General features: G+C 34.0%; 1 protein-coding gene across 1 annotated transcript in view; it reads right to left on the bottom strand.

The window, feature by feature from the left end:
* The window catches only part of TPR (translocated promoter region, nuclear basket protein), a 66,644-nt gene that overhangs the window by 37,339 nt on the left and 2,165 nt on the right, over positions 1-27,140 (bottom strand). The window contains exons 3-23 of the mRNA XM_059076449.2: positions 26,789-26,893; positions 24,787-24,860; positions 23,135-23,231; positions 21,908-22,011; positions 21,404-21,568; positions 14,200-14,292; positions 13,693-13,773; positions 13,525-13,612; positions 12,656-12,796; positions 12,150-12,241; positions 11,526-11,723; positions 8,801-8,908; positions 7,560-7,786; positions 6,727-6,890; positions 6,134-6,267; positions 5,897-6,045; positions 4,521-4,683; positions 3,086-3,220; positions 2,428-2,568; positions 1,296-1,461; positions 102-268 (exon numbers count right to left, since the gene is read on the bottom strand). Of these exons, the coding sequence (XP_058932432.2) occupies positions 102-268; positions 1,296-1,461; positions 2,428-2,568; positions 3,086-3,220; positions 4,521-4,683; positions 5,897-6,045; positions 6,134-6,267; positions 6,727-6,890; positions 7,560-7,786; positions 8,801-8,908; positions 11,526-11,723; positions 12,150-12,241; positions 12,656-12,796; positions 13,525-13,612; positions 13,693-13,773; positions 14,200-14,292; positions 21,404-21,568; positions 21,908-22,011; positions 23,135-23,231; positions 24,787-24,860; positions 26,789-26,893 (2,792 nt within the window). The remainder of the gene's footprint in view (positions 1-101; positions 269-1,295; positions 1,462-2,427; positions 2,569-3,085; positions 3,221-4,520; positions 4,684-5,896; positions 6,046-6,133; positions 6,268-6,726; positions 6,891-7,559; positions 7,787-8,800; positions 8,909-11,525; positions 11,724-12,149; positions 12,242-12,655; positions 12,797-13,524; positions 13,613-13,692; positions 13,774-14,199; positions 14,293-21,403; positions 21,569-21,907; positions 22,012-23,134; positions 23,232-24,786; positions 24,861-26,788; positions 26,894-27,140) is intronic.

The following is a 27,140-nucleotide window of genomic DNA, read 5'->3' on the forward strand; positions in this document are numbered from 1 at the left end:
TTGAATCCATACTTTTACACAGTGCCTTACACATAGCAACAACCTAACTTAAAAAAAAAAGTTAATAAGTGCATGCAAACTGATTTCAAAATTGTATATACCTGTTTTTCCTTGTTGAGGGACTCTTCCAAACTAGTAACCATTGCACGATACTGTTCCACATTACTAGTGCTTGTTTTGAGTCTTTCCTTCAAGTCATTCACCTGCTCTTCTGCCTGCCTTAGCTGACTCAGAAGGTCATCCACATCTTCTTTGTTGCTAGGCTGACCTAGAAGATTTAACAGCTTTCTTAAAGTTAACATTTTAAAAGATATTAGAGATGACTATTATCAATCCTGACTGTGAAGTCAGGATTAATGCTGAAATAAGTAGTTAACTATTTAGAAAGTATATTTCAACCCATACTGAATACCAAAATAAAAACAGGTTACTGTCAGTATGTTATTTCTTCAAAAAAACTCTGCTGTTACAAATATTTTTTTAAAAAAGATACTTAGAAAGAGAATACAAAGTATTTCCACTAAACCGAGACAGCTACTTGCAGAAGTTACCATTCTTAATTTACTTAAACATTGTTTATTCCAAAACACTACACCTTAATCATTTAGTGCAATTTTCATTCTAAAATTCATGGAAAGGGAAGAAATTGCAGATTAGAAAGAATGTTTTCATACCATATGATAACAAGAAAGAAGTACTGGATAATCATATATATACTATATATATCACATATACACATATATACTTATGTTTTAAATTTCCCTTCTACTAAGAAATAAAACCATGTAGAAAGATTATCTGGACATATGGCTTTGCATTTGAAATAATGTATTGACAAACAGAAGCAAAACCTAATAAGACAAATCTTTTACCTGCAGCTATCAATGAGCAAAGATTAGAAATATTGCTCTAAAAGAGACCAAGCCAATCAATTATTTCTGTAAGTGAGCCATATCATTACCAATTCAACAAGTAACCTCATCTCGAAAGGGAGAGTTAAAAATTCAAATATTAACCCTCCACAAGAGAAACATTCTTAAAGTATCAGTAAAATGGTTTCAATAATTGGAAAACTAAAAGCATATCTTGGTCAGCTGCCATATGTACAACTATTCTGAATCTTCCAAGTCTGCAAATGTATTAATTTAAGTGGAAAACAGAGCTTTACTATATGAACAGTAAAGGTTTTTTGTTTTTTAAATCTTTTGCTAGTACCCACAAAGAATAGGCTATTTATCTACAGGATATGGTATAAACCTAAAGAGGTACTTTTATCAGCCTACTTAATTATTTACCTTTACCAGTTCTCTGTGAGGACTGAGAAGCAAGCTGGACTTCCACATTACTGAGGTGCTGCTTCAATGTAGCAATCTCCTTTTGAGCATTTTTTAACAGTTCTTTTGTGTTAAGATGAAGATTAGTCTCAGTATCCAGCTGTCTCTTTGTATCTAAAAGTTGAACCTATAAGAAAAAATACATTAACCCTACAAACACTTACCTTTAAGTTCTTAAGTAACTAGAGGTTCAAGTTATCTTTTTACATAACTTTAAAACTCTGGCTAAAACAGGGTAACAGAGATGAGATTTACCTCCCCATCTGAAACAACCAAAATCAAAAAAACAAACACCAACCAAAAAACCCCAGACTAAACACATTAAAACAACTGTGATACCTGAGTCAGAAAACAAAAGAGGTGAACCCTACAATTTCCCAGCTTATTGATTTAAGAGTGTCCAGGCTAAGGCATAGGGAAAGGGAAATGAGGTCCACAGGATTCCTGAATTGAAGAACATAGAACTGAGAGTAGAAGAAGGCTAGTTTGAATTCATAAGACAGACTATCAGAGAGAAGAGAGCTGCACAGAGTACTGTGATTTGCACAGGATCCCTCTTGAATATTCAGCAAAATTGTAATCAGTGCATGCTTATGAAATTACCCTAGACAGGGTAAAGAATCACCCAAAGAGACTGGAATGAAGACTCTCTGGTGCTCAGATAGAGTTATTAGTAATAAATAATGCCTGTTTCCAGCAGCCTGACTGAAAAAGCTCTTAATTCACTGTACATTGGGACTAGTAATCAGGAAGATACTGCCTTGGTAGCAGTGAATAATTAGTTCTAAACTGAGCACTGCTTTGGGTCTGCCTAATAAATCGTAAAAAATATATTCAATAGAATCAAACTATTTTCAATGAACTTTACTGCATTCCAGAACAAAGCTCAAGATTTATAGAAAAACAGAAATATCCAGCACCCAATAGCATAAAACCCAATCAAAAATTACTAAGCATACAAGAAGGCAAGAAAAACTTAAGTCTGTAAAAGATCTCTTCAAAACTATGGTTCAACATGAGATGACAGTTTATCTACACACCAGCTTAATTTTTAAACATAAACATTCTATGGAAATTCAGAACACAGACTCACATCTAGATTTCTAGTAAGCGTATGCCTTTGTTCCACCTCATTTTCCAACTTCTTCTTTAGATGGGATATCTCATGTTCCAGTTTTTCTATCTGGCTACTAAGCCTTTGTTTGGTTTCTGTTTCAGATCGTTCCAATATTCCCTAAGGTAAAAAAAGATTTTTGTTATACTTAAGAAAAAAGTAAACCCCACCACCAAAAAAAAAAAAAAAAAAAAAACCAGAGGCAATAGAAAATGGGAATACAACTCATTTCTACATGAAGAGGTTAAGATCTAAAACATTTACCAAGAAGGTATTTCGACATTTTCCATACTAAAACATCTATTTAATAGGGAAAATAAAAACCATATTACCAATGGCCATTCAGATTTCTTGAAGTTTTAAAGAATATAAACCAATGATTTAATCTTGTAAACAAACTGTACAGGACTCTATAAATATAGACCTGAGGATTAAAACTGCCAATTGCATGGCTTCAGTCAGTTCTCTTTAAATGTTTTATTTAGAATATTGACATCTTAATAAACTTCAAATTCAAGGATCATAATGCATGATGAAAATGACATGAATTTTCTCATTAAGAAAGCTGAGAAAATACAATGCCAAAATTGTTCAAATTTAACTTAATTTTTCTACATGTCCTTTTTTATTTGGTTACCTGAATTGTCTGCAGATTAGTTAGCAGCAAGTTTTGCCCTCTTTGTTCAGCCAACAGAGATTCTCTTTGCTGAGAAAGACGAACTTCTGACAATTTAAGCATTTCCTTTTCCTTTTTCAAATTTTCTGCTCTTACCTTGAGGCAAATACAAGTTAAAGAAAAAAATGTTGAAAAAACAATGTCAAATGTAATAACACAGTTATAAAATTAAAATGATTCTTCATTACTACATATTTCTTAATGTTAGAAACTAACAGTAGAGACTACATCTCTTCACTATATAAGGAAATACAACTCTTAGTTTCATGTATTGAAATATGAAGCAAATATTGGAAATACTAATAGATCAAAGGAAAAAATCTTGCAATTACCACAAATACTTACACTATCTTTGCTCTAACAAATCAGACTTTAAAACAAACAATAAAAAAATCTAAAATGCCAGAGTGTAAGAGGCAAAACTGAAAAATTGTGCTATAGTCATACCTGCATACTATTAAATTATGTAAGTTTTAGAATCTAAGCTTGGTTTCTAAGTATCTGTTTGAAAGTGCTAACTGATCTACTTAAACTTTTTTCCCCATAAAGACTCTAAGTTTCAGGGGATATAGGAGGGTTCACTGAAAATCAATATCCTCAAATATTCATATTTTCAGGATGAGTCAAAAACTATCAATTATAAAACGTACTCCACCAGTTTGAAAAAGTGCTGCTGTCTAGTCTCCACAAAGGAGTGGGTACAAGACAAAAATGAAAGAATATAGCCAACAGAATTAGAAAAGCTAGGTTTTAAGTCCCAACCAACCCATCTCTCATCATGGCCCCAAAACAGGCAAATTACTTAGCTTCTGCATCTGTTTCTCGATAGGCCAAATGGGGGACAACTGTACCTAGTTCATAAGTAATGATTAAAAAGCTGTGAGAGACAATTTTATAAAAAGTAAAACATGGTATGAAAATTTATCTTCAAAGAATTTAGAATTTAGTTGAAAGTACTGTCAATTTCTGGTTGACATTTATATTCATCATTCATCTCATCAATTATATTTCATTCATTGAAATTCAGAAATATAATTCAATGCTAATGAAATTTTTATACTGTCCTTTATTAGAAATAAGAATGGATAAAATATTCACCCACTGCCTTTGTTGTAACTAGAGCAACAGTGACTTACAAATTTATTTTGAAATGGAAAATCTGTAAGACAATCTTAGTCCAGACAAACAAACTTCTTTCCCACTCCAGTTTTATTAGAAACAATCACCCAACTGATCTGATAGATAAGTGGACGCCTGGAAACTATTTGATAAGGACATATAATTCACAAACGTCAAATATCTACATTACACCAACCAGTAAAAGCAAAGTAATAATTAAAAAACAAGTGTCAAATGCAACTTATAATGCAAGTGAGATGCTGGAAATTGGTCTCACTTCTGCAACAGCTAGCTTTTCATTAGCTCCTCTCAAATCTTGTGTCATTGTGTTGATGATCTGTTCCTGCTTTTGAGTTGCTGCAGTGAGTTTCTGATTTCTCTCATGCAGGGATGTTATTTCTCGACGATATCCTTCAACATTATCTTGTAGCATTTCATAACTTATATGAAAAAAAAAAATTCCATAAGCAACTGAAGTACTATATTCTAGCTTAGTTCCTTGAGAACTTAATTTTACATGATTAATAATATGAAAAACAGTGGCTTGTGTAATAATGTAAAAATCTTCATTCTTTTTTCTAAATTCCATATTTAGCAGTCAAATTCTAATTAAACACAGTATTTCACGCTGAATTAACTCTTTAATCTTACTCATTTACAAGTATTTTAATCATATTCAAAATAATGTTGATACATGAGACACCCACCACAATATAGTATGCAATTTAAGATATTCACTCATGGTTAGTGATGGATTTTTGCAATCCTTTTTTTTTTTTTTTTTTTTTTTTGGCGATACGTGGGCCTCTCACTGCTGCGGCCTCTCCCATTGCAGAGCACAGGCTCCAGATGTGCAGGCTCAGCGGCCATGGCTCATGGGCCCAGCTGCTCCGCGGCATGTGGGATCCTCCCAGACCAGGGCATGAACCCGTGGTCCCCTGCATTGGCAGGCGGACTCTCAACCACTGTGCCACCAGGGAAGCCCCTTGCCAATCCTTTTTTTTTCTCTCTAAAATTCTTCATGTTATTTTCTTATGTGCTTGAAAGCTTAGAAAATGGCTGGCTAGAGCTATCAACATAGGAAAAAAAAGGTGCTTTTATTGGGATATCAAACTGTTGGAATGTACAGAGACAACTGCTTGTCATGTACTTACAAAAACAGTTTGACCATGTAGTATACAAAGAAATAAGTTTTTTCCTAACTTGATAAACTAACAAGTATTCAATGGCTCTGGTAATAACTATGGAATGAAATTTACCATTATTCCTTTGTAAGTGACCAAGAAAGTGAATTTTCCCAAAATTAACTCTCTAGAGCCTGCTTTTATTCTACCTAGACTAGAAAAGGCTGAATGAAATTTGCTCACAGTTCTCTTATCTTCCTTACTTAAAATAATTAAGTCCTATGGAAACAGTATCTTCTTTAATCTCAGGAAGGAAAAATAGCCAACATTCCTTACATGAACTTCAACTTAACTAAATAACTACCTGGACTCCTTAGCAATATCCAAGATAATCATTAACCTGTACATCTGTATGTACTGGATCAGCATCCACCAAAAAAAGTAACACTATCACAAATTAACACTTGAATTTGATTCAACTGAAAACTAAGTATACCATTTAGACTTAATTTTTGAAAAGAAAATTTACCGTTTAGAAGCAAAATCTAGCTGGGTAGAAATTTTGGTATTTTGTGATCGCAAATCTGTGACTTGCTCCTGAAGTTTCTCAAGCTGCTCATTCTGCATTTTTTCATTATCTGCCTTTTCTTTTCTGTAGTTCTCAAAAATTTCCTGCAACTAAACATTGGAGAAATTATTAGAAGATTATAGTCCATGTTCTCAAAAAACCTGACCCAAAATAAAGCTGTAAAGGTGGGATCTTTACCTGTTTAAGGGCAGCCTTGGCTTCTATAGCCTCTGCTGACTCAATTACAGGTACTGGAGTAGGAGTGGAAGCAGTCTGTGATGTACTTGAACGTTTTGGAGTTGACACAAGAGAACTATCATCTAAGCTTGAAGCTTCAGAAACGTAAGAAGAATGATGTAACATTTCTTCACAAAATACTTCATTACCAAAAATCAACAAGCTGACTCATTTAAATGAAATCATAAGATTATAGAAATTATGAAACAAAGAACCTACTAAACAATTTATTAAAGTTATTTATGACTTCTAGTTAAATAAAGGTAATTTTTGCAGATTAAATGTTAAAACATAACCAGAATAAACACTGTAATTCATTGCCTCTCAGAAGCATATTTTTAAATAATGATCAGCATTTTTCTTACCTAAAATAATGTATTTTAGAATTGATGATGTGTTATGATCACTCATATATGGTAGTCAAATTTGAAGTTATCACTATTAAATATTGAAGTAGATACTAGTTATATTTCAAAATCCATTCCCTAATATACATTTCAGAAATATTTCCCAAAAATACTTGGAAACTTTTAAGATAACATATAAAAACCTACCTTGTAAAGGAATGGTAACTCCTGTTGTCTGTGACAACAAAATACGGTACATATCACGCTGACGAACTATGGAATCAACAAGCTGCATTTGATGTCGCCGTGATTCACGGAGTTGTTCCAATTCAGCGAGGGCGCTCTCAAGTTTGAGCTGAAGCTCAGTTATTCTGCAGGAAAAGAAATCAGTCTATTTCACAGGACTGAGATTGAGAGGCAGTTATAAATTCTATTGCAAATTGACTAAGCATTTTATCGCCTATTATTAAGCACAGTATTTTCATCTCTCTTATCCTTTCTTTCTTCTGCTGCTATTTTAAGAATCACTTTTAAAACCCCCACCATATAGGACACAGACACTCACCCAACGTCATCTGAAAAATTTGTTTGCAAAAATTAAACCAATTCCACTGAGTCCAAACTCCAGTCTTCTTGCTTTCATAGCCATTCTTCTTCCTCTAGTACCAAAACCAGTTTTTCAAAAAAAAATTCTTTACTGTAATTCCTTAAATATCTTCTCCATGAAGCCTGGCCTGTTCCCTAAAATCTAGGCTGGGTCTCATACCCTACGCTCCCATGGATAGGCTTATCTATTACAGCACTAATCACACTGAACTAAAATTATTTATTTATTGATCTTATTATCTATCTTATCTATTATCAGTCTCATCCACAAACTGAGGTCCCTGAGAGTAGAATATTTTTTGGGGGGGGTATTGTTGCTCAGTTGGTTTTTTTTCCTCCTAAATCACTATATTCCCAATATCCAGCACTGTTAGGGGCACATAAGCGGTTTCAATAAATGTTTGCTGAATAAACCAAAGTAGTCTATTGCTTACTTGGATGAAGTTGTTTCTTGTTCTTCTCTTTCTCTGGTTTCCCCAAGCTCCCGAAGGGCCACTAAGAGACGTTGATTTTGCTGTTGAAGCTCTTCAATGTTTCTGTAAGATACTAGGTGCTGTGATATTACTTCAGATGAACTACTTATATCAGCAGAGCTTACTTCCTCATCACGGATTACATGGTTACCCCTCGCTTCTTCAAGTTCCATCAGAAGCACTCTAATCTAAAAAAGGGTTTTAATATGTTATCAAATAGTATTGGCTTTGATTCTGGAAATGTTTAGAAGAAAAGTAAAAATTTTCAAATGACAATGTTACTTTATGAACACTGTCAACTTAGTATTAAATTATCTTGAAAAACAAAACATCAAGCTTATCATTTTAGATATTAAGGCCTAAATAAAGAAAACCTTAATTGAAAAAATTTATTTTTCATTTCTATGGACGTACATAATGTAAACTACTATTTTTAAAAAAACAGTCAGATTCCAAAAGCATAGTTCCATTTTTCTAAAACAACGACCAAATAAAACACACAGAAATATATACCCATTGTGTGTGTGTGTGTGTGTGTGTGTGTGTGTGTGTATGCTTGCACTTGCATGCTTATGTATGTATTATGTGGTGGGGCAGAAGGGGAGCATGGAAAATAGATGTTGATTTCATTCATGTGAAATTTTTATCTATGTTTGTGTGTATGTGTGTATACCCACACACAAAAATTAGGGTAAAATATATGAAAAAACACACCTACATTTCCAAACCTGTTCAGTTAAAAAAAAAAAAGTGGTAGGGTAATGCATTTATAGATGCATATACAAAATGCATGATTTTATTTTAGTAAAAACAAAGAATGTTTACATATGTTTACACATGCTCCTGTGTATCTGTACGTATAAGAAGGTGTGAAAGAATACACCATTGGTGAAAGAATAACACCATTCTGTTAACTCTGGGACTTGGGCAGGGGGAAGAAAACTTTTATTTATCTTTGAATTACTTCATTTATTACAACCAGTACCTTCAATTTGAAAATTTATCAAACATGTAAAGAAAAGAAAAGGGGGAGCAGCTACGGGAAAACAATGACCAGGCTGCAATTCTGCTAGAGTGGTTTTCTTAGTTGATGAGAATTTCATATGTGCTAGTTCTATCTTACACACCTGCGAACAGATTCAAACACTACTAGGGAGTCAGTTCAAGGAAAAAATACAGGAAAAGAAACAAAAAATTCTAACCTGTTGTGAAAGATCTTTTATTTGTACTTCCATTCTTTGATTGTCTCTTTCAAGCACAGATGAATGTTTATTGGCTTTATCTGTGTCCTCCTGCAATCGCTGAATCTCCTTTAAAATGAAAAGTCAAATGAAAATTCTGTATTTCCTTCTAAGATCTATATAAATTGCAGTTACACAAACAACAAAAATATACAGTGCTCTAATACCAAAGTAATCAATTTATAAATAAAAAATATTCTATATAATATACTAGCTCTAAAGAGAAATTTCTTAAAAATATGAATACATGTATTTCTTAATATCTCAAATATTGCTCATTATAACGTTCATCACTGTATGATAACGATGAGGAATTCCCAAGTTAACTGTGAACTACAATGTTACAGCCACACTAAATTCATAGTGTATGATCAAATTGATATCAGAGAAATACTCTCAAAAAGCTTTGTTACTAAGACAAAAACAAAGGACTGCATTACAACGATAATCATTATTATACTATCTGGAAATAAATGTTAAAAGTAAAAAACGTTGGGTAAGATGCATAAAAGACTTGATTTTATTAAAACGCATCAGGAATTAATTCTAAAGACGCAGCAGCCAACGTCACAAGGTTGTTAAAAAAAAGGAAAGAAATTACAACATATTGCAGTGCTCTGTAAAGTTTAGCATCACAATATCATTAGGGATTTAGGGGCACAGTTTTAAGGAGCTTGTAAGCACAAAATATCTTTGAAATCTTATGTTTTATCTCAAATTCATACAAACTTTGCTTCTTAATGTATTGTTTACACATAATAATGTTTTACACGCTATTCGAGTGAAAGATGGCTCATATTTTTCCTGGTGTTTAAAGTACCTCTGAGCACACTGCCCTCAGGGAACAAGGATAAACCAATTGCAGTTGACAAAATGAAGCAGGCAAATATTCAGGCAGGATGGTAACGACACAAATCTACTGAGTTCAAACTGGGATAAATTAAGATGCCAAGGAAGGAAATAATTTGGTTATAAAACTCTAAGAATTGGGCTTCCCAGGTGGCACAGTGGTTGAGAGTCCGCCTGCCGATGCAGGGGACACGGGTTCGTGCCCCGGTCTGGGGAGATCCCACATGCCGTGGAGTGGCTAGGCCCGTGAGCCATGGCCACTGAGCCTGCGCTTCTGGAGCCTGTGCTCCGCAACGGGAGAGGCCACAACAGTGAGAGGCCCGCATACTGCCAAAAAAACAAAAAACAAAAACAAAAAACCTCTAAGAATCTAACAAATATGCACCACAGAATCCAGACTGGACATGATGTGTGTTATGGACAGAAGAGTCAACTATGAAAAACATACAGAAATTATCTTTAAAGTCTTTGGCAGTTATGAAAAAAGTCTGTATTTATTACTGTACCTGTACGTTAGTGATAAATTAACAAATAGGTTTTCCCCACAATGAACAGCTGCTATTATCTGATTTTTTTTTTTTTCTCGGTATGCGGGCCTCTCACCACTGCGGCCTCTCCTGTTGCGGAGCACAGGCTCCAGAGGCGCAGGCCCAGCGGCCATGGCCCATGGGCCCAGCCGCTCCGCGGCATGCGGGACCCTCCCGGACCAGGGCACGAATCCGTGTCCCCTGCATCAGCAGGTGGACTCTCAACCACTGCGCTACCAGGGAAGCCCTATTATCTGATTTTTAAGCCCCTCTATTTTACTACCTACTTCAGACAATAAGCTCCAGGCAAAATGCTCACTCTCTACAGTGAGAAAGTCAAGTAGATCCAAAGGACCTCTTTTTAAACCACATCAAAGGAGCAGGGCTGTATCTAAAACCCAATATTCTGGAGCAGGGGTGTGTCTAAAACCCAGTATTCTGTCAAGGCAAGACTGCTAGACATCATCTGATTGAGGAGAAAGAGACCATTAGACACAATACACCCTGATTTAAACTAACATCTAAATTGTAATAACAACAGCAACAAAAGTTTAAGTTGAATTAAGGATACAATTTACTTATACAATATATCTATACTCTCAAAAAAAAAGAAATTTATCAGTTTAGATACAAGTTGATTTAACTGATTTTCCCCAATAAAACTTGCTTAATAAATCTTGAAGATTTCTCCATAATAGTTGTATCCTAAAAACAACATTATCAGCATATAAATACTCTTTTTAAACCATTATCTATTAAAAAGGAATCTTAAGAGGTAAAAAATATTTACAAGCTTCCTTGGTATTTCTAATATGCAAAGGAACAGTAACAAAATAATGTATATATTTACCGAATTGTGAAATGATATTTTAAAAAAGGAATTCTTTTCAATGGTAAGTCAAACAATATTATCATTTCTAGACAGAATATCAGAATTGCCTGACAGAAAATGACTATTGCTAAATTTAGAAAGGTTCTATTAACAAAGAGAGATGGTTATTTTAATCTGAAGAGTAGCGCAGGGAGATTCGGCTATTTATGATCCACTAGAGAACCCTACAGAAATCATCCCTAATGTCTTAAAAAATGCTAACGGTTTTCAACGTTAGCTGAATAAAGATAAGACATTTTGCAGTTACAGATGTTTAAAAATGTAATGACAAGTTTTAAAATATATAATTACCCTAACACTGAAAAAGTGATTAGCCTTTTAACTTAAATTCTTTAATTCTAAGAAAGAACAACCCTATCTAGTAAATGATTTCTCATATGTATTTTTTCTACAGTTAAAGTTTAGGAATGGAACCAACCTTCATAGCTTGTTCAAGCTTAACAGATAAACTTGCCACAGCTTTCTGTGCACGTTCATACTCCTCACGTTGGCGTTTCAAAATTGGTGCTTTGGCTTCAACTTCTTTCACTATTTCATCTAGGTACTTATTAATTCTTTTGTTCTCTAGTTTTTCCAAAAGCAGCTGATCCTGAGTTTCCACATAAGCATTATACAGCTGAAAGAAGAAGACGGGTCATTTCAAATCTAAGCATAACAGATATATACACTCTGTCTAGCTTCTTTATAAACATTCATTAGCATTACACAACATGGAAATGTTTACTATATGTTACATAGGAACCAAGAAAGCCTTTCCTGGGGACTTCCCTGGTGGCACAGTGGTTAAGACTCTGTGCTCCCAATACAGGGGGCCCAGATTCGATCCCTGGTCAGAACAAGAGTTTGCATGCCACAACTAAGGAGCCCGTGAGGCACAACTAAAAACAAACAAACAAACAAAGGAAAAAAGTAAGAAAGCCTTTCCTAAAATGATCCGTTAATCACTAGGCAACTTTAAGAATAATTTTTCTGGGGCATAAATGTCAGAGAGATGTGAACGCTTTTGCTGAAGGAAAATAACAAGATTTAACACCATTTTTACCTCAGTTAGCTTCATGCCAGGTTTCACTATCTTAGCTACGGCTGCTGCAGTAGGAGACATGGCTGCAAGCTCTTCTTCAGACAAGATGGCCCCTGTGCCAACACACAGAAATCGATTATATTTTTGTAAAATTTCAAAGTAAAGCCACTAATATTTCTTACAAGTAAAAGTGATACCTACTGTACATTACATATAAATTCCTATGAGGACTATAAAATATGACAAGTAGTCATGTAACACAATTCTAAAAATCATGCAGTAATTATAGTTAAAACTATTCTGGAAATTGACACACAATTATATGTGATCAAATGGTACTTATACCTGACAATACAATAAAGATACAGATAAAATAACGCTAAACTAAAAATAAATAAGTTGTAATGCTATAACTTAATGAGTTTCCTACATCACAACATGACAAACACTATTAGTGAAGTTAAGCAAGGACTATGTAGGGAAGTTCTAGTATTTCAAACCTTTAATAAGCATCTATTAATCCATACCTTTACGTTTTGTGGCAGAAAGCAGGTCATTTGCATTCTCTAATTCCTTCTCTAATTTCCCTATTTTCTCAAGCATTTCTTTTTCCATTTGATCTTTAGATTCCTCTACTTCTAGAAGATGATCTTGTATTGCTTTATTGGCTAAAAACATTTTTAGAGACAGAATAATCAAGCACATAATTAAAATCTTTGAGTTACAGAATGTAACAGAATAGTCAGCAGACAATATTAAATTCTACAGAGGCTGTGGTTGAGTTATTACCCACTGGAAGCTCTTGATGTACTTATAATTCCTGAGTTGTCCTGGCCTAGTGAATCTACTTCTCCTTTTGATGTCCCTTTTATAAGAGGGGAAAATAGGGGAACTCAAATCATAAAAAAGTGGCTCTAAGTGTCTCTTTGGTTTTAATCTGATCTTAGATGTCTAGAACATAGGAAATGCCTGGAAAAGATCATACATAAATAACTTACATTTTAAAAAAGCAGGTATATATGAAATCAAAGACTTTAAAATATTATAACTTAAAAAGTAAGGCTTATTTATGGATTACGAGAGTACCCAAACTATAAACCTATATGTATTTATCAAAGGAAATGTTTCAAAAATGGAAGAAAAATTTCCTATTACAAATCAGAATATACATAAGGTTATCAAATGGGAGAAACAGAAAAATATTAGCTACTTATATTTTCAATTATTTGCTGAAAACAGAATTTAAAATTTCTTGACCTAAGGATCTTTCTTCTATATCAAATTTTGTCCCTAATAAGGTATCTGACCCCTAAATCCAAAAATCTACAGAAGGTTAAAGAAAACAGTACCTTCTATCTAAAAACAAAGTAATCTTCCCATAATTGGAAAGTCTTACCTTCTCCAGCTTCCTTCAAAAGTTTGTGTAATTCATCCACTGCTCGGGTCAGTTCATTGCTCTTTGCCTCTGAATCATCAGCAGCACTCTAAAATTTAATCTTAAAAAAGTTACCTAACATCCAATAATGCAACATTAGGACACTAAAGCATATGGTACGGTACCTACCTTGTAAAGGTTAGAGAGTTTTATGTGAGCATTTAATTCATTGTGGAATTTCTCTTCCATACTGGCCTGCTGTTCCTTGGCCTGAGGGGGAAAAAAAAAAGCCAAATTACAACAGTCTGATCTGAACTGAATTTAGAATGTTTATCAAATGCCAAGATAAAAAATTCAGTTTTGCAAGTAAAGAGATGAAGATTAAAACACTAAAATTAAAATCAGTTGCCATTATAGAGATAAATTACCTTAAGGATAAAATGTTAATGATATTTTTATCTTAAAGTAGAATATTTAAATGTCATTAAAATTAACCATACTCATTTTTAGACAGTACTTTGGATACAGTATGTAACTGATTGTAGCAATTTTAGCCTAGTTACATCATATGAAAGTGCCCTGGCCATTTTGTGGTGCCAGGAATGGTTCAAAACATGAAATCATTTTATAAATCAATAGCTTCCTAAGTGCTACAATATTTTTGTAAAAGAGACATTTTAAACTGGTCAACTACACCTCTTTCAGTTTGGTCAACAGATCCTCTACATGCTTTTGAAGATTCTCATTTGATGTTTTCAAGCCATTCATCTGTTCTTCCATTCTAGAAACCTAGAAACAAAAAAGTAGAGTTGGGTGGGGGGAAGGATGTAGTATTAACTGAAATTAATTTGGTATAAAGTTTAGCTGCCAAGTACCAGGCCTGAGTGAGCCAGAGCCCCCTAATCAGCTGCTACTTTAACCCTGTCCTGTCTGGGTGGGGAACAGATGCTCTCAGGCGACCTACATGCAGAGGTGGGTCCAAATCCAAAGCTGAACCCCAGGAGCTGTGCAAACAAAGAAGAGAAAGGGAAATTTCTCCCAGCAGCCTCAGGAGCAGCAGATTAAATCTCCACAGTCAACTTGATGTATCCTGCATCTGTGGAATACCTGAATAGACAACAAATCATCCCAAAACTGAGGCAGTGGACTTTGGGAGTAATTGTAGGCTTGGGATTTGCTTTCTTCAACTAATTTGTTTCTGGTTTTATGTTTACCTTAGTTTAGTATTTACAACTTATTATCACTGGTAGATTTGTTTACTGATTTTGTTGCTCTCTCCCTTTTTTTTCATATACATGTGCATTTTTTTCCTTTTTCTCTTTTTGTGAGTGTGTGTGTAGGCTTCTTTTGTGATTTTGTCTGTATAGCATTGCTTTTGCCATTTATCCTAGGGTTCTGTCTATTTTCTTTCTTTTTTTTTGTATAGTTTTTAGCACTTGTTATCATTGGTGGATTTGTTTATTGGTTTCATCGCTCTCTTTCCTTTTTTATTTTTAATTTTTTATTATTTATCTTAATAACTTTAATTAATTAATTAATTAATTTTTCTTTCTTCTTTCCTTCCTCTTTTTTCTCCCTTTTCTTCTGAGCTGTGTGGATGACAGGGTGTTGGTGCTCCGGCCGGGTGTCAGGCGTGAGCCTCTGAGGTGGGAAAACTGAGTTCAGGACATTGGTCCACCAGAGACCTCCCGGCCCCACATAATACCAAATGGTGAAAGCTCTCCCAGAGATCTCCATCTCAATGCTAAGATCCAGCTCCACTCAACAACCAGCAAGCTCCAGTGCTGGACACCCCATGCCAAACAACTAGTAAGACAGGAACACAATGCCACCCATTAGCAGAGACGCTGCCTAAAATCATGATAAGCTAACAGACACCACAAAACATACCACTAGATACAGTCCTGCCCACCAGAAAGACAAGATCCAGCCTCACACACCAGAACACAGACACCAGTCCACTCCACCAGGAAGCCCACACAACCTACAGAACCAACGTTACACACTAGGGGCAGACACCAAAAACAACAGGAATTACAACCTGCAGCCTGCGAAAAGGATACCACAAACACAGTAAGTTAAGCAAAATGAGAAGACAGAGAAACACAGGGTAGATGAAGGAGCAAGCAAAACCCACCAGACCAAACAAATGAAGAGGAAATACGCAGTCTACCTGAAAAAGAATTCAGAGTAATGATAGTAAAGATGATCCAAAATCTTGGAAACAGAATGGAGAAAATACATGAAAAGTTTCACAAGGACCAAGAAGAACTAAAGAGCAAACAATGATGAACAACACAATAAATGAAATTTTAAATTCTCTATAAGGAATCAACAGCAGAATAACTGAGGCAGAAGAACGGATAAGTGACCTGGAAGATAAAATAGTGGAAATAACTACTGCAGAGCAGAATAAAGAAAAAAGAATGAAAAGAATTAAGGACAGTCTCAGAGACCTATGGGACAACATTAAATGCACCAACATTCAAATTATAGGGGTCCCAGAAGAAAAAGAGATAAGAAAAGGACTAAGAAAATATTTAAAGAGATTATAGTTGAAAACTGCCCTAACATGGGAAAGGAAATATTGAATAAACTCCAGGAAGCACAAAGAGTCCCATACAGGATAAATCCAAAGAGGACCACGCCAAGACACATACTAATCAAAGTATCAAAAACTAAATACAAAGAAAAATATTAAAAGCAGCAAGGGAAAAGCAACAAATAACATACAAGGGAATCCCCTTAGGTTAACAGCTGATTTCTCAGCAGAAAGTCTGCAAACCAAAGGGTGTTGCAGAACCTATTTAAAGTGATGACAAATGCTAAAAGAACTTCTATAGGCAGGAAACACAAAAGAAGGAAAAGACATACAATAATAAACCCAAAACAGTTAAGAAAATAGTAAAAGAAACATACATATCGATAACTATCTTAAATGTAAACGGATTAAATGCTCCAACCAAACGACACAGACTGGCTGAATGAATACAGAAACAAGACCCATATATATGCTGTCTACAAGAGACCCACTTCAGACCTAGGGAGACATACAGACTGAAAGTTAGGGGATGGAAAAAGATATTCCATACAAATGGAAATGAAAAGAAAGCTGGAGTAGCAATTCTCATATCACACAAAATAGACTTTAAAATAATACCTATTATAAGAGACATAGAAGGGCACTACATAATGATGAAGGGATCAACCCAAGAAGAAGATATAACAATTGTAAATATTTATGCACCCAGCATAAGAACACCTACATACATAAGGCAAATGCTAACAGCCATAAAAGGGGAAACTGACACACAATCATAGTAGGGGACGTTAACACCCCACTTTCACCAATGGACAGATCATCCACAATGAAAATAAATAAGGAAACACTAGCTTTAAATGATACATTAAACAAAATGGACTTAATTGATATTTATAGGACATTTCATCCAAAAACAACAGAATACACTTTCTTCTCAAGTGCTCATGGAACACTCTCCAGGATAGATCATATATTGGGTGACAAAGCAAGCCTTGGTAAATTTAAGAAAACTGAAATCATATCAAGTATCTTTTCCAACTATACGCTACGAGACTAGATATCAATTATAGAAAAAAATCTGTTAAAAATACAAACACATGGAGGCTAAACAATACACTGCTAAATAATCAAGAGATCACTGAAGAAATCCAAGAGGAAATAAAAAAATACCTAGGAACAAATGACAATGAAAACATGACGACCCAAAACCTATGGCATGCAGCAAAAGCAGTTGTAAGAGGGAAGTTTATAGCAATACAATCCTACCTCAAGAAACAAGAAACATCTCAAATAAATAACCTAATCTTACACCTAAAGCAATTAGAAAAAGAAGAAGAAAACAATGCCAAAGTTAGCAGAAGGAAAGAAATCATAAAGTCAGATCAGAAATAAATGAAAAAGAAATGAAGAAAATGATAGTAAAGATCAATAAAACTAAAAGCTAGTTCTTTGAGAAGATAAAGAAAATTGATAAACCATTAGCCAGACTCAAGATAAAAAGGGAGAAAACTCAAATCAACAGAATTGGAAATGAAAAAGGAAAAGTAACAACTGACACTGAAGAAATACAATATATCATGAAAGATTATTACAAGCAACTATATGCCAATAAAATGCACAATCTGGAAGAAATGGAAAAATTCTTAGAAAAGAACAACCTTCTGAGCCTGAACCAGAAAGAAAAAGAAAATATAAACAGACCAATCACAAGCACTGAAATTGAAACTGTGATTAAAAATCTTCCAGCGAACAAAAGCCCAGGATGGGATAGACCAGATGGCTTCACAGGTGAATTCTATCAAACATTTAGAGAAGAGTTAACACCTATCCTTCTCAAACTCTTCCAAAATACAGCAGTGGGAGGAACAGTACCAAACTTATTCTATGAGGCCATCATCACCCTGATGTCAAAACCAGACAAAGATGTCACAAAAAAAGAAAACTACAGGCCAATATCACTGATGGACATAGATGTAAAAATCCTCAACAAAATACTAGCAAACAGAATGCAACAGCACATTAAAAGGATCATACACCATGATCAAATCAGGTCTATCCCAGGATTGAAAGGATTCTTCAATATATGTAAATCAATCAATATGATATACCATATTAACAAACTGAAGGAGAAAAACCATATGATCATCTCACTAGATGCAGGAAAAGCTTTCAACAAAATTAACAGCCATTTATGATAAAAACCCTCCAAAAAGGAGGCATAGAGGGAACTTACCTCAAGAAAATAAAGGCCATATATGACAAACCCACAGCCAATATCATCCTCAATGGTGAAAAACTGAAACCATTTCCACTAAGATCAGAAACAAGCAAGGCTGCCCACTCTCACCACTATTATTCAACAGTTGTGGAAGTTTTAGCCACAGCGATGAGAGAAGAAAAAGAAAGAAAAGGAATCCAAATTGGCAAAGAAGTAAAGCTGTCACTGTTTGCAGATGACATGATACTATACATAGAGAATCCTAAAGATGCTACCACAAAACTACTAGAGCTAACCAATGAATTCGGTAAAGCAGCAGAATACAAAATTAATGCACAGAAATCTCTTGCATTCCTATACACTAATGATGAAAAATCTGAAAAAGAAATTAAGGAAACATTCCCATTTACCACTGCAACAAAAAGAATAAAATACCTAGGAATAAACCTACCTAAGGAGAAAAAAGACCTGTATGCAGAAAACTATAAGACACTGATGAAAGAAATTAAAGACGATACAAACAGATGGAGAGATATACCATGTTCTTGGACTGGAGAAATCAACATTGTGAAAATGACACTACTATCCAAAGCAATCCACAGATTCAATGCAATCCCTATCAAACTACCAATGGTATTTTTCACAGAACTAAAACAAAAAATTTCATGATTTGTATGGAAACACAAAAGACCCTGAATAGCCAAAGCAGTCTTGTGAAAGAAAAATGGAGCTAGAGGAATCAGGCTCTGCGACTTCAGACTATACTACAAAGCTACAGTAATCAAGACAGTATGGTACTGGCACAAAAACAGAAATACAGACCAATGGAAAAGTATAGAAAGCCCAGAGATTAACCCACGCACGTATGGTCACCTTATCTTTGATAAAGGAGGCAAGAATATAATGGAGAAAATACAGCCCCTTCAATATGTGGTGCTGGTAAAACTGGACAGATACATGTAAAGGAATGAAATTAGAACACTCCCTAACACCATACACAAAAATAAACTCAAAATGGATTGGAGACCTAAATGTAAGGCCAGACACTATAAAACTCTTAGAGGAAAACATAGGCAGAACACTCTATGACATAAATCACAGCAAGATCCTTTTTGACCCACCTCGTAGAGAAATGGAAATAAAAACAAAAATAAACAAATGGGACCTAATGAAACTTAAAAGCTTCTGCAGAGCAGAGGAAACCATAAACAAGACGAAAAGACAACCCTCAGAATGGGAGAAAATATCTGCAAATGAAGAAAGTGACAAAGGATTGATCTCCAAAATTTATAAGCAGCTCATGCAGCTCAATATTAAAAAACCAAACAACTCAATCCCCAAATAGGCAGAAGACCTAAATAGACATTTAACCAAAGAAGATATACAGATTGCCAACAAACACATGAAAGGATGCTCAACATCACTAATCGTTAGAGAAATGCAAATGAAAACTACAATGAGGTATCACCTCACACCAGTCAGAATGGCCATTATAAAAAAATCTACAAACAATAAATGCTGAAGAGGGTGTGGAGAAAAGGGAACTCTCTTGCACTGTTGGTGGGAATATAAACTGATACAGCCACTATGGAGAACAGTATGGAGGTTCCTGAGAAAACTAAAAATAGAATTAACATATGACCCTACAATCTATTGTAGATAGATATGCCCCTACAAACTATTGGGCATATACCCTGAGAAAACCATAATTCAAAAAGAGTCATGTACTACAATGTTCACTGCAGCTTTATTTACAGTAGCCAGGACATGCAAGCAAGCTAAGTGTCCATTGACAGATGAAGGATAAAGAAGATGTGGCACATATATACAATGGAGTATTACTCAGCCATACAAAGAAATGAAATTGAGTTATTTGTAGTGAGATGGATGAACCTAGAGTCAGTAGGACTGAGAGTAAGTCAGAAAGAGAAAAACAAATACCGTATGCTAACACATATATATGGAATCTAAAAAAAAAAAAAAAAAAGGAAAATATGGTTCTGAAGAACCCTGGGGCAGGACAGGAATAAAGTCGCAGACGTAGAGAGTGGACTTGAGGACACGGGGAGGGGCAAGGGTAAACTGGGACAAAGTGAGAGAGTGGCATGGACATATATACACTACCAAATGTAAAACAGATAGCTAGTGGGAAGCAGGCGCATAACACAGGGAGATCAGCTCGGTGCTTTGTGACCACTTAGAGGGGTGGGATAGGGAGGGTGGGAGGGAGACACAAGAGGGAAGGTATATGGGGATGTGTGTATACGTATAGCTGATACACTTTGTTATACAGCAGAAACTAACACACCATTATAAAGCAATTATACTCCAATAAATATGTTTAAAATAAAGTTTAACTGCCAAGTAAAAGCAAAATCATCCCCCACAACCAAAAAAGCATTTTACCTAAAATATGAATGTTTAAGAAAATGAAAAATAATAGGTCACAGAACAACATGTTTAGATTTAGGTCAGAGAAACACACCACCACTTCTTAAACATGTATCTTAGGAAAGACACACCATAAGACAGTAGATAGTATGAAAATTCATCCAAGGATATGTAAATTCTTTATTTAAATGCAAGTCAGAAAGAGAAAACAAATATCGTATATTAACGCATAAATGTGGAATCTATAAAAATAGTACCGATGAACCTATTTCCAGGGCAGGAATAGAGACAGAGATGTAGTGAATGGATGTGTGGACACAGTGGGGGAAGGGGAGGGTGGATGAACTGGGAGATTAGGTTTGACATAAATACACTACCATGTGTAAAAAAGACAGCTAGTGGGAACCTGCTGTATAGCTCAGGGAGCTCAGCTCCGTGCTCTGTGATAATCTAGATGGGTGGGATGGGGGGTGGGAGGGAAGTCCAAGAGGAAGGGGATACATGTATACATATAGCTGATTCACTTCATTGTATAGTAGAAACTAACACAGCATTGTAAATCAATTATAATCCGATTAAAAAAATGTAATTGGTTAATTTCCTAGGCCAAATGTTTATGAGTTATGTCCTCCACACTGACCCCTAATCTTACAATATATTTAATTTGGTACTCCACTGAATAAATTTGTATAAGCTGGCACACAAATGTAAATTGTAACTAACATAAAGATACAATTTTACTAAATTACCTCCTCTTTTTTGTTTTCAAGATTACATTTAAGCTCGAGAATTTCATTTCCTTTATCTCTGCTGAGAGCCAGAAGTTCATCGGTTTTGGTCTTCAACTCTGTATTCAGCCAAGTATTCTGATTATGTAACAACTCCTTTTCTTGCTCCAAGCGTTTTTCTCGATACTAAGGAAATCCAAGAAAAAAAGGTTTACAGTTAAATATAATATATGGTTATTCAAAAGATTCTGTGTGTAGCTAAGATATACAAGCAGAACTTTTATAACAGAAATAAGTATTTGCACGGACTCTTAACAGAAAAGAGAATCACGTAAGAACAATATGAAACAAACATCATATAAGCAAAACAGTTCAATTAAAATTGTCTTAAAACTTAATTCCCTGATATTAAAAAAATGTAGCTTTTAATTCCTTTATAGATAACTTGCTTATATTTAAAATTTAATTTAGGTGAGTTTTAATCAAAAGTTGTATTTTGTGCATTAGAAATTGTTTGTTTCTCACCTTAACAGAAACATCAGAAGCTTGAAGTTCATCCAGTTTTAACTGAAGCTCACCCTTTGTTGCATTGCTTTCTTTAAGTTTTTCATTTAGACGTTTAACATCCTCTAGAAAGGTCAGAAGAGAATGTGAAAATGACTAATGAATGGTCAGAGGAACCAAACATCAAAAATGCATCTCTAGGAATACCAACATTTATATAAGTACTTCTCAACTCTTCTATTTTAACTTGTTTCCATCATACTTAATCAAATTTAATTTTAACAAATAGATGATGAAGCCAAATTCATGCATCCAACCAAACTTGTAAATTATACTGGTTACCTTATTTTAAATGCAGTATCTAAAGCTAAATATACAACATTAACGTTAATTTTCCTCATATTAACCAAAGGTCTATTAAAATTTCACAAATTAGCCATTTCTTATGTTTAAAATCAACGATACCTATCAAAACCTTACACTCAAAACAGCAGGAATATACATGCTTAATTTTTTTTTGTATTCCTTACATGAAGGTTTTTATGAAAAAATTTAATTTTACCTACCCATTAGCTGATCAAAATCATCAACAAATACTTTGAATTAATTTTTGTGAGAACAGAATAGTTACTAATTGACTACCATTGTACAGTAACATAAGTATTGGGAAATTCTTCCTTCAGTAGAAATAAAAATTCTGAAAAATCTTATAAAAAGGAACCAATCGGAACTGGATACCATTAAACTACTTAAGAGTCACATTCACTTGAATAAATCAACTGTATTACATATTATATTCTCTGTCTAAATATCTTATATTCTTGCTTCCTGATTCTTTCAGCCTGTGCTTTTAAATATGGGCTCTCCTTTTAGATGCTTATATTCAATATAATGCTTGTGGACAGCTTATACCAGCAAGGGTGTCTGTACAAAACGAAGGAGTTCAGCCTCTACAACTGAACATCTAAACAGTTTCCAATTTGATACTATAAATAATACTGCAGTATATAAACCTTGGTCCAAATTCTTTCAGATGTTTTTCATTTGTGTACTTGTCTATAGACACCTCTTTAAGTGCTCAGAATGATCTAGAGATAAATGAGTAGGAGAAACAACAGGATATTACTCTGAACTCTGTTCTGAGATATGACAAACACCAGCTAATAGAAATGGACTGGGGATTATATCTTAGCACTGTTAGAAGAGAAAGGAAAGAGTGAAGTTAGAGACTAAGGCCCTTGTTCATACCTGTTAAATATTCAAGTTCTTGAGATAGTCTCTCATTGGTTCTAATTAAGTCTCTTTTCTCAGCTTCTAATTCTTCCTTTGTCCTTGTAAACTGGCTCTGTCATATGAAGCAGTAAGCATAAAACATTTAAATAAGAAAATCAAGTTGATCAAATATATAGAAATGAACATGGAATTGGCACCTTAGTTAACATTAGCAGTGGTTTAAAAATGGTTGGTTTTCTTACTTACGGCTTATACATCAAAATGTTTAAAAACTACCCATAATCTCAACACTTCTGTTCATGTTTGGGGTTTTTAAAAATTATTCTTCCTAGACTCACAAAAAAATTTCCCATGTCACTTTTTAATCACTTGGAAGTGTCATATAATTATATAATTACTTCAATAAGCCTTTATAAGAAACTTAATTTACTTCTAATTTTTGCTATTATAAAACTTTAATGGATATCACTGTACCTTGGTTCAAATTATTTCTCAAGAAAGATCCCCAGAAACAGAATCATTTAAAACTCTTAATATATTTTGTCAAATTGCTTTGCAGCAAGACAACAGCAATTTATCGGCTTTTCTTTAAGTCATAATTGCCAATCTCAAGCCACTTATGCCAGAAGTAAAGATTATGCTTAAAAAAAAAAAAAAAAAAAAAAAAAGGAGAAACATAAAAATCAGTGTTAACATGGGGAGGTGAAAAATAATTACCTTGCTGCATTATCTGCATTTTTCTGATTACAAGTGAAGTAGAATATTTCATATAGCTATTGGCTATTTGTACAGCTTCCTGTCTGGTTTCAAAAACCTTTGCCCATTTCCCCCTTTGAATAATTTTTCTTATAATTTGAAAGTAATCATGTATTAAGGATATATATAGTCATATTTTTATTGAGAAAATACTTTCTATGATTTTATTTGCTTTTTAATTCATTTTATGTAGAAAATTTTAAATTTCTATTGGATCAAGTCTATCACTCTTTCCCATAAGTGTCTTCCATATATCAAATATCTTTTAACCTCAAATCAAACGCAAATTTTTAAAAAGCAATGGCAAGAGTCTAAAGGTCTGTCTGATGAAAGAATCACTGGGTATGACCACTTTATTAAACAAACTGGCCCGCAATCCTTGTAATCATATTCAATCTGTTATTCTTAATTACTACTCTAAGGAAATGATTACCAATGTGGATTCACACATATCCCCAACTGTATCACAATACTTGAAATAATGCCTAGGCAATAGTAAGCATTAAATAGATAATTTCTAAAAGAATGGAAGGAAGATAGGTAGGTAAGTGGGTGAGTGGGTGGATAGACAGACAGATGGATCTATGAGTATCTACCCTACTTACAGATTTGTGGCACTTATAATGCAAAAAAAATTTTCTTTAAATCATGACTTAAGAGCTACACAGCTAAAAGCAAGTGTTTTTTTATATCAAGGACTTACATATTCTAATAAGTAAAAGGAATATCCAATCATTAAAACATAAAATCCTATTAAAGAATTTATGTATATACATTTTTGTTAGTAGCTTCTCCTAACTGAACATATTTCATCTTCCCACTGATTAAATAACCAATAAGCACAATCAGAATAGAAAACTTCCTCAACTATCAGGTTTACAATTAGCTTTATTCACAGGAATAACTTTTACCTGAATGGCAATATTACGATCCTGAGCCACTTCAAGTTCTTTGTTTTTCTCAGTTAGCACCTTCAGTTGACTGTCTGGATAAAAGGAATTTTAGGAACACATGTACATAAGCTTAAAATTTGCGATGACAGTTTGTATTTAACGGCCACCCACCCACATTTTGAAATTAAGAAACTGAGTTTCTGAAAGGTTGAGCTGCACAACACTGCATTCCAAATTCATGAGTACAACCCAAATTTACTGTATTTCCAGTACAAAATTTTTAAATATGCTATTCTGTCTTCAAAATCATATTTGTGATCATTTTAGCCAACATTTTTGGAAAACGTATTTGCAATTACCAATTTCCTTATTTTTCAATGACATCTTCTAAGTCAATCATAAAAAAGTGAATTAACTGTATTTGCAAATTTAAAAATTAAGTGAAAAAAGACAAAATCAAGAGGATAAATAATAACATTTAAACTACATGAAATGTAAAAAAAAAAAAATAAACTACATGAAATGTATACAGAGTAAATCACAATAATGGATAACTGTAATTCAGCTGGTTTATCACGCTAAAAAGAGCTATGCTGATATTGAATTTTCAGTCCCACAATCTCCACTCATAATGGGCTATCTCCCCTAAAGTTCCTCTTCTAAACATATTCCAATAATTAGGAAGAGTATACTTTCTGAAACTTTCTTCCACTGAAACACATCTATATTATGTGCTGGTAATTTAATGAACAAATACATTATTATTACTTCCAAGTTAAACAATTTGTTTATTAAAAGAAAAACAAAAAAACTGCTAAATTTGTCCAAATTTTCTATGCCATTTAAATGTTATTTACTGCTTCCAAACTAAAAAAATATAAACTGTACACCCCAGGAAGGCATGTCTATCTAGGTTTATCCCCATCTTCTCCTCCCTCTCCCTTTTCCAGATCTCATAAAAGAAGCTGCGATCACAGTCATTTTCTTGAAATTTTTTAGCACTATTGCCCTACAAACCTTTTTTTTTTTACGCCAAGACAAAACTATGTACAGGCGATAAATCACATGTAGCTCCTCACGTATTCATACCCTCATTACACATGTATACATACCATCATATGTATACATCACATGTTTTAAAAATGGAATGTGCCAAAATTAGTTGAAAAGGGTTTCAACTCAAACATACAGACGATGGGCATGGACTTGGTTAAGAAAGAAGACTAATGTTTCAACCATTCTCTTGATTATTAGCTTCTTGCATTCCCAATGAAATTAAAATCCAGCTATACCTAATAACAAATATTATGTCCCTACTCTATAAAGATCTTCCTGACATTCGCTTTTTTCTCTGTAAACAAGGCACATAAAAACACATCATCCTCCCAAGAAATGTCAGAACCTTTAAGATCTTGTGTACTTTCTAGGACTTAATGATGTAAGAAAATTAATTAAGAAGAGAAATAGCTGTTCATCTTTCAATGGAATTAGGCCTTAAAGAGGAAATTACATCCTAAGGTTCATAAGTAGTTATAAATATCATAACAAGAGTTAAAACATGAATATAATAATGGAACTAAAAGGCTTTAATTTTTCAACAACATAAAAATAATTAAGTCACTCTCTTTACTTTTTCAGTTGGATAATGCTTTAGCCTTTTCAAAGTTCTTTCATATATACCTCATTTGACCTGTACAGCTGTTTAAGTAGATAGACAAGTGGTTCTAGCCATTTAATAAACAATAATCAAACACTGTTATGATTTACATATGACATAAGAATTTTTAATAGCAGTCAGAATTAGAACCCATGCCTCCTGACTATTAAGCCCTGTACTCTTTCAAAGTCTTTACCACTGAATGAAAAAAAATCACACTAAAGAAAAAAAACATATTAGCAGAAATGAAAACAAGGACAATCAGTATTTTCATATACAGTAAATAAATGTTTCCAAAGCATACAAAGGAGTATCTGAAGACCTCAATACTCCAATATTAGAAAGATATAATTAAATACTTACCGAGCTTCTCCAGCTCAAGCCGCAAGCTTTGGCACTCTCGGGTTTCATTCACAAGTCTCTCCTGACTGTGGGACAGCCTCTTCTCTATCTCAAAGTACTGTTGTTCTACAGATGATCAGAGGAAAAAAAAAAAAAAATCAAACATACATGTACACACTGTCGAGACTGCTACTTATTTTTGATAACCTTGATTTTAAAATTTAAGACATAGTATTGGAACCCACACTCCAAATAAGACAGAATTTGAGTAAAGATAAATAGATCGAGTACAGAAAAGGACTTCAATCCAACATTTCCAACTGACATATGTAAAATGACAAAAGAAAATATGGCCTGAGATGGTTTTAACAAA

This window comes from Kogia breviceps, chromosome 1 (assembly GCF_026419965.1).
Source record: "Kogia breviceps isolate mKogBre1 chromosome 1, mKogBre1 haplotype 1, whole genome shotgun sequence".
Taxonomy (NCBI): domain Eukaryota; kingdom Metazoa; phylum Chordata; class Mammalia; order Artiodactyla; family Physeteridae; genus Kogia; species Kogia breviceps.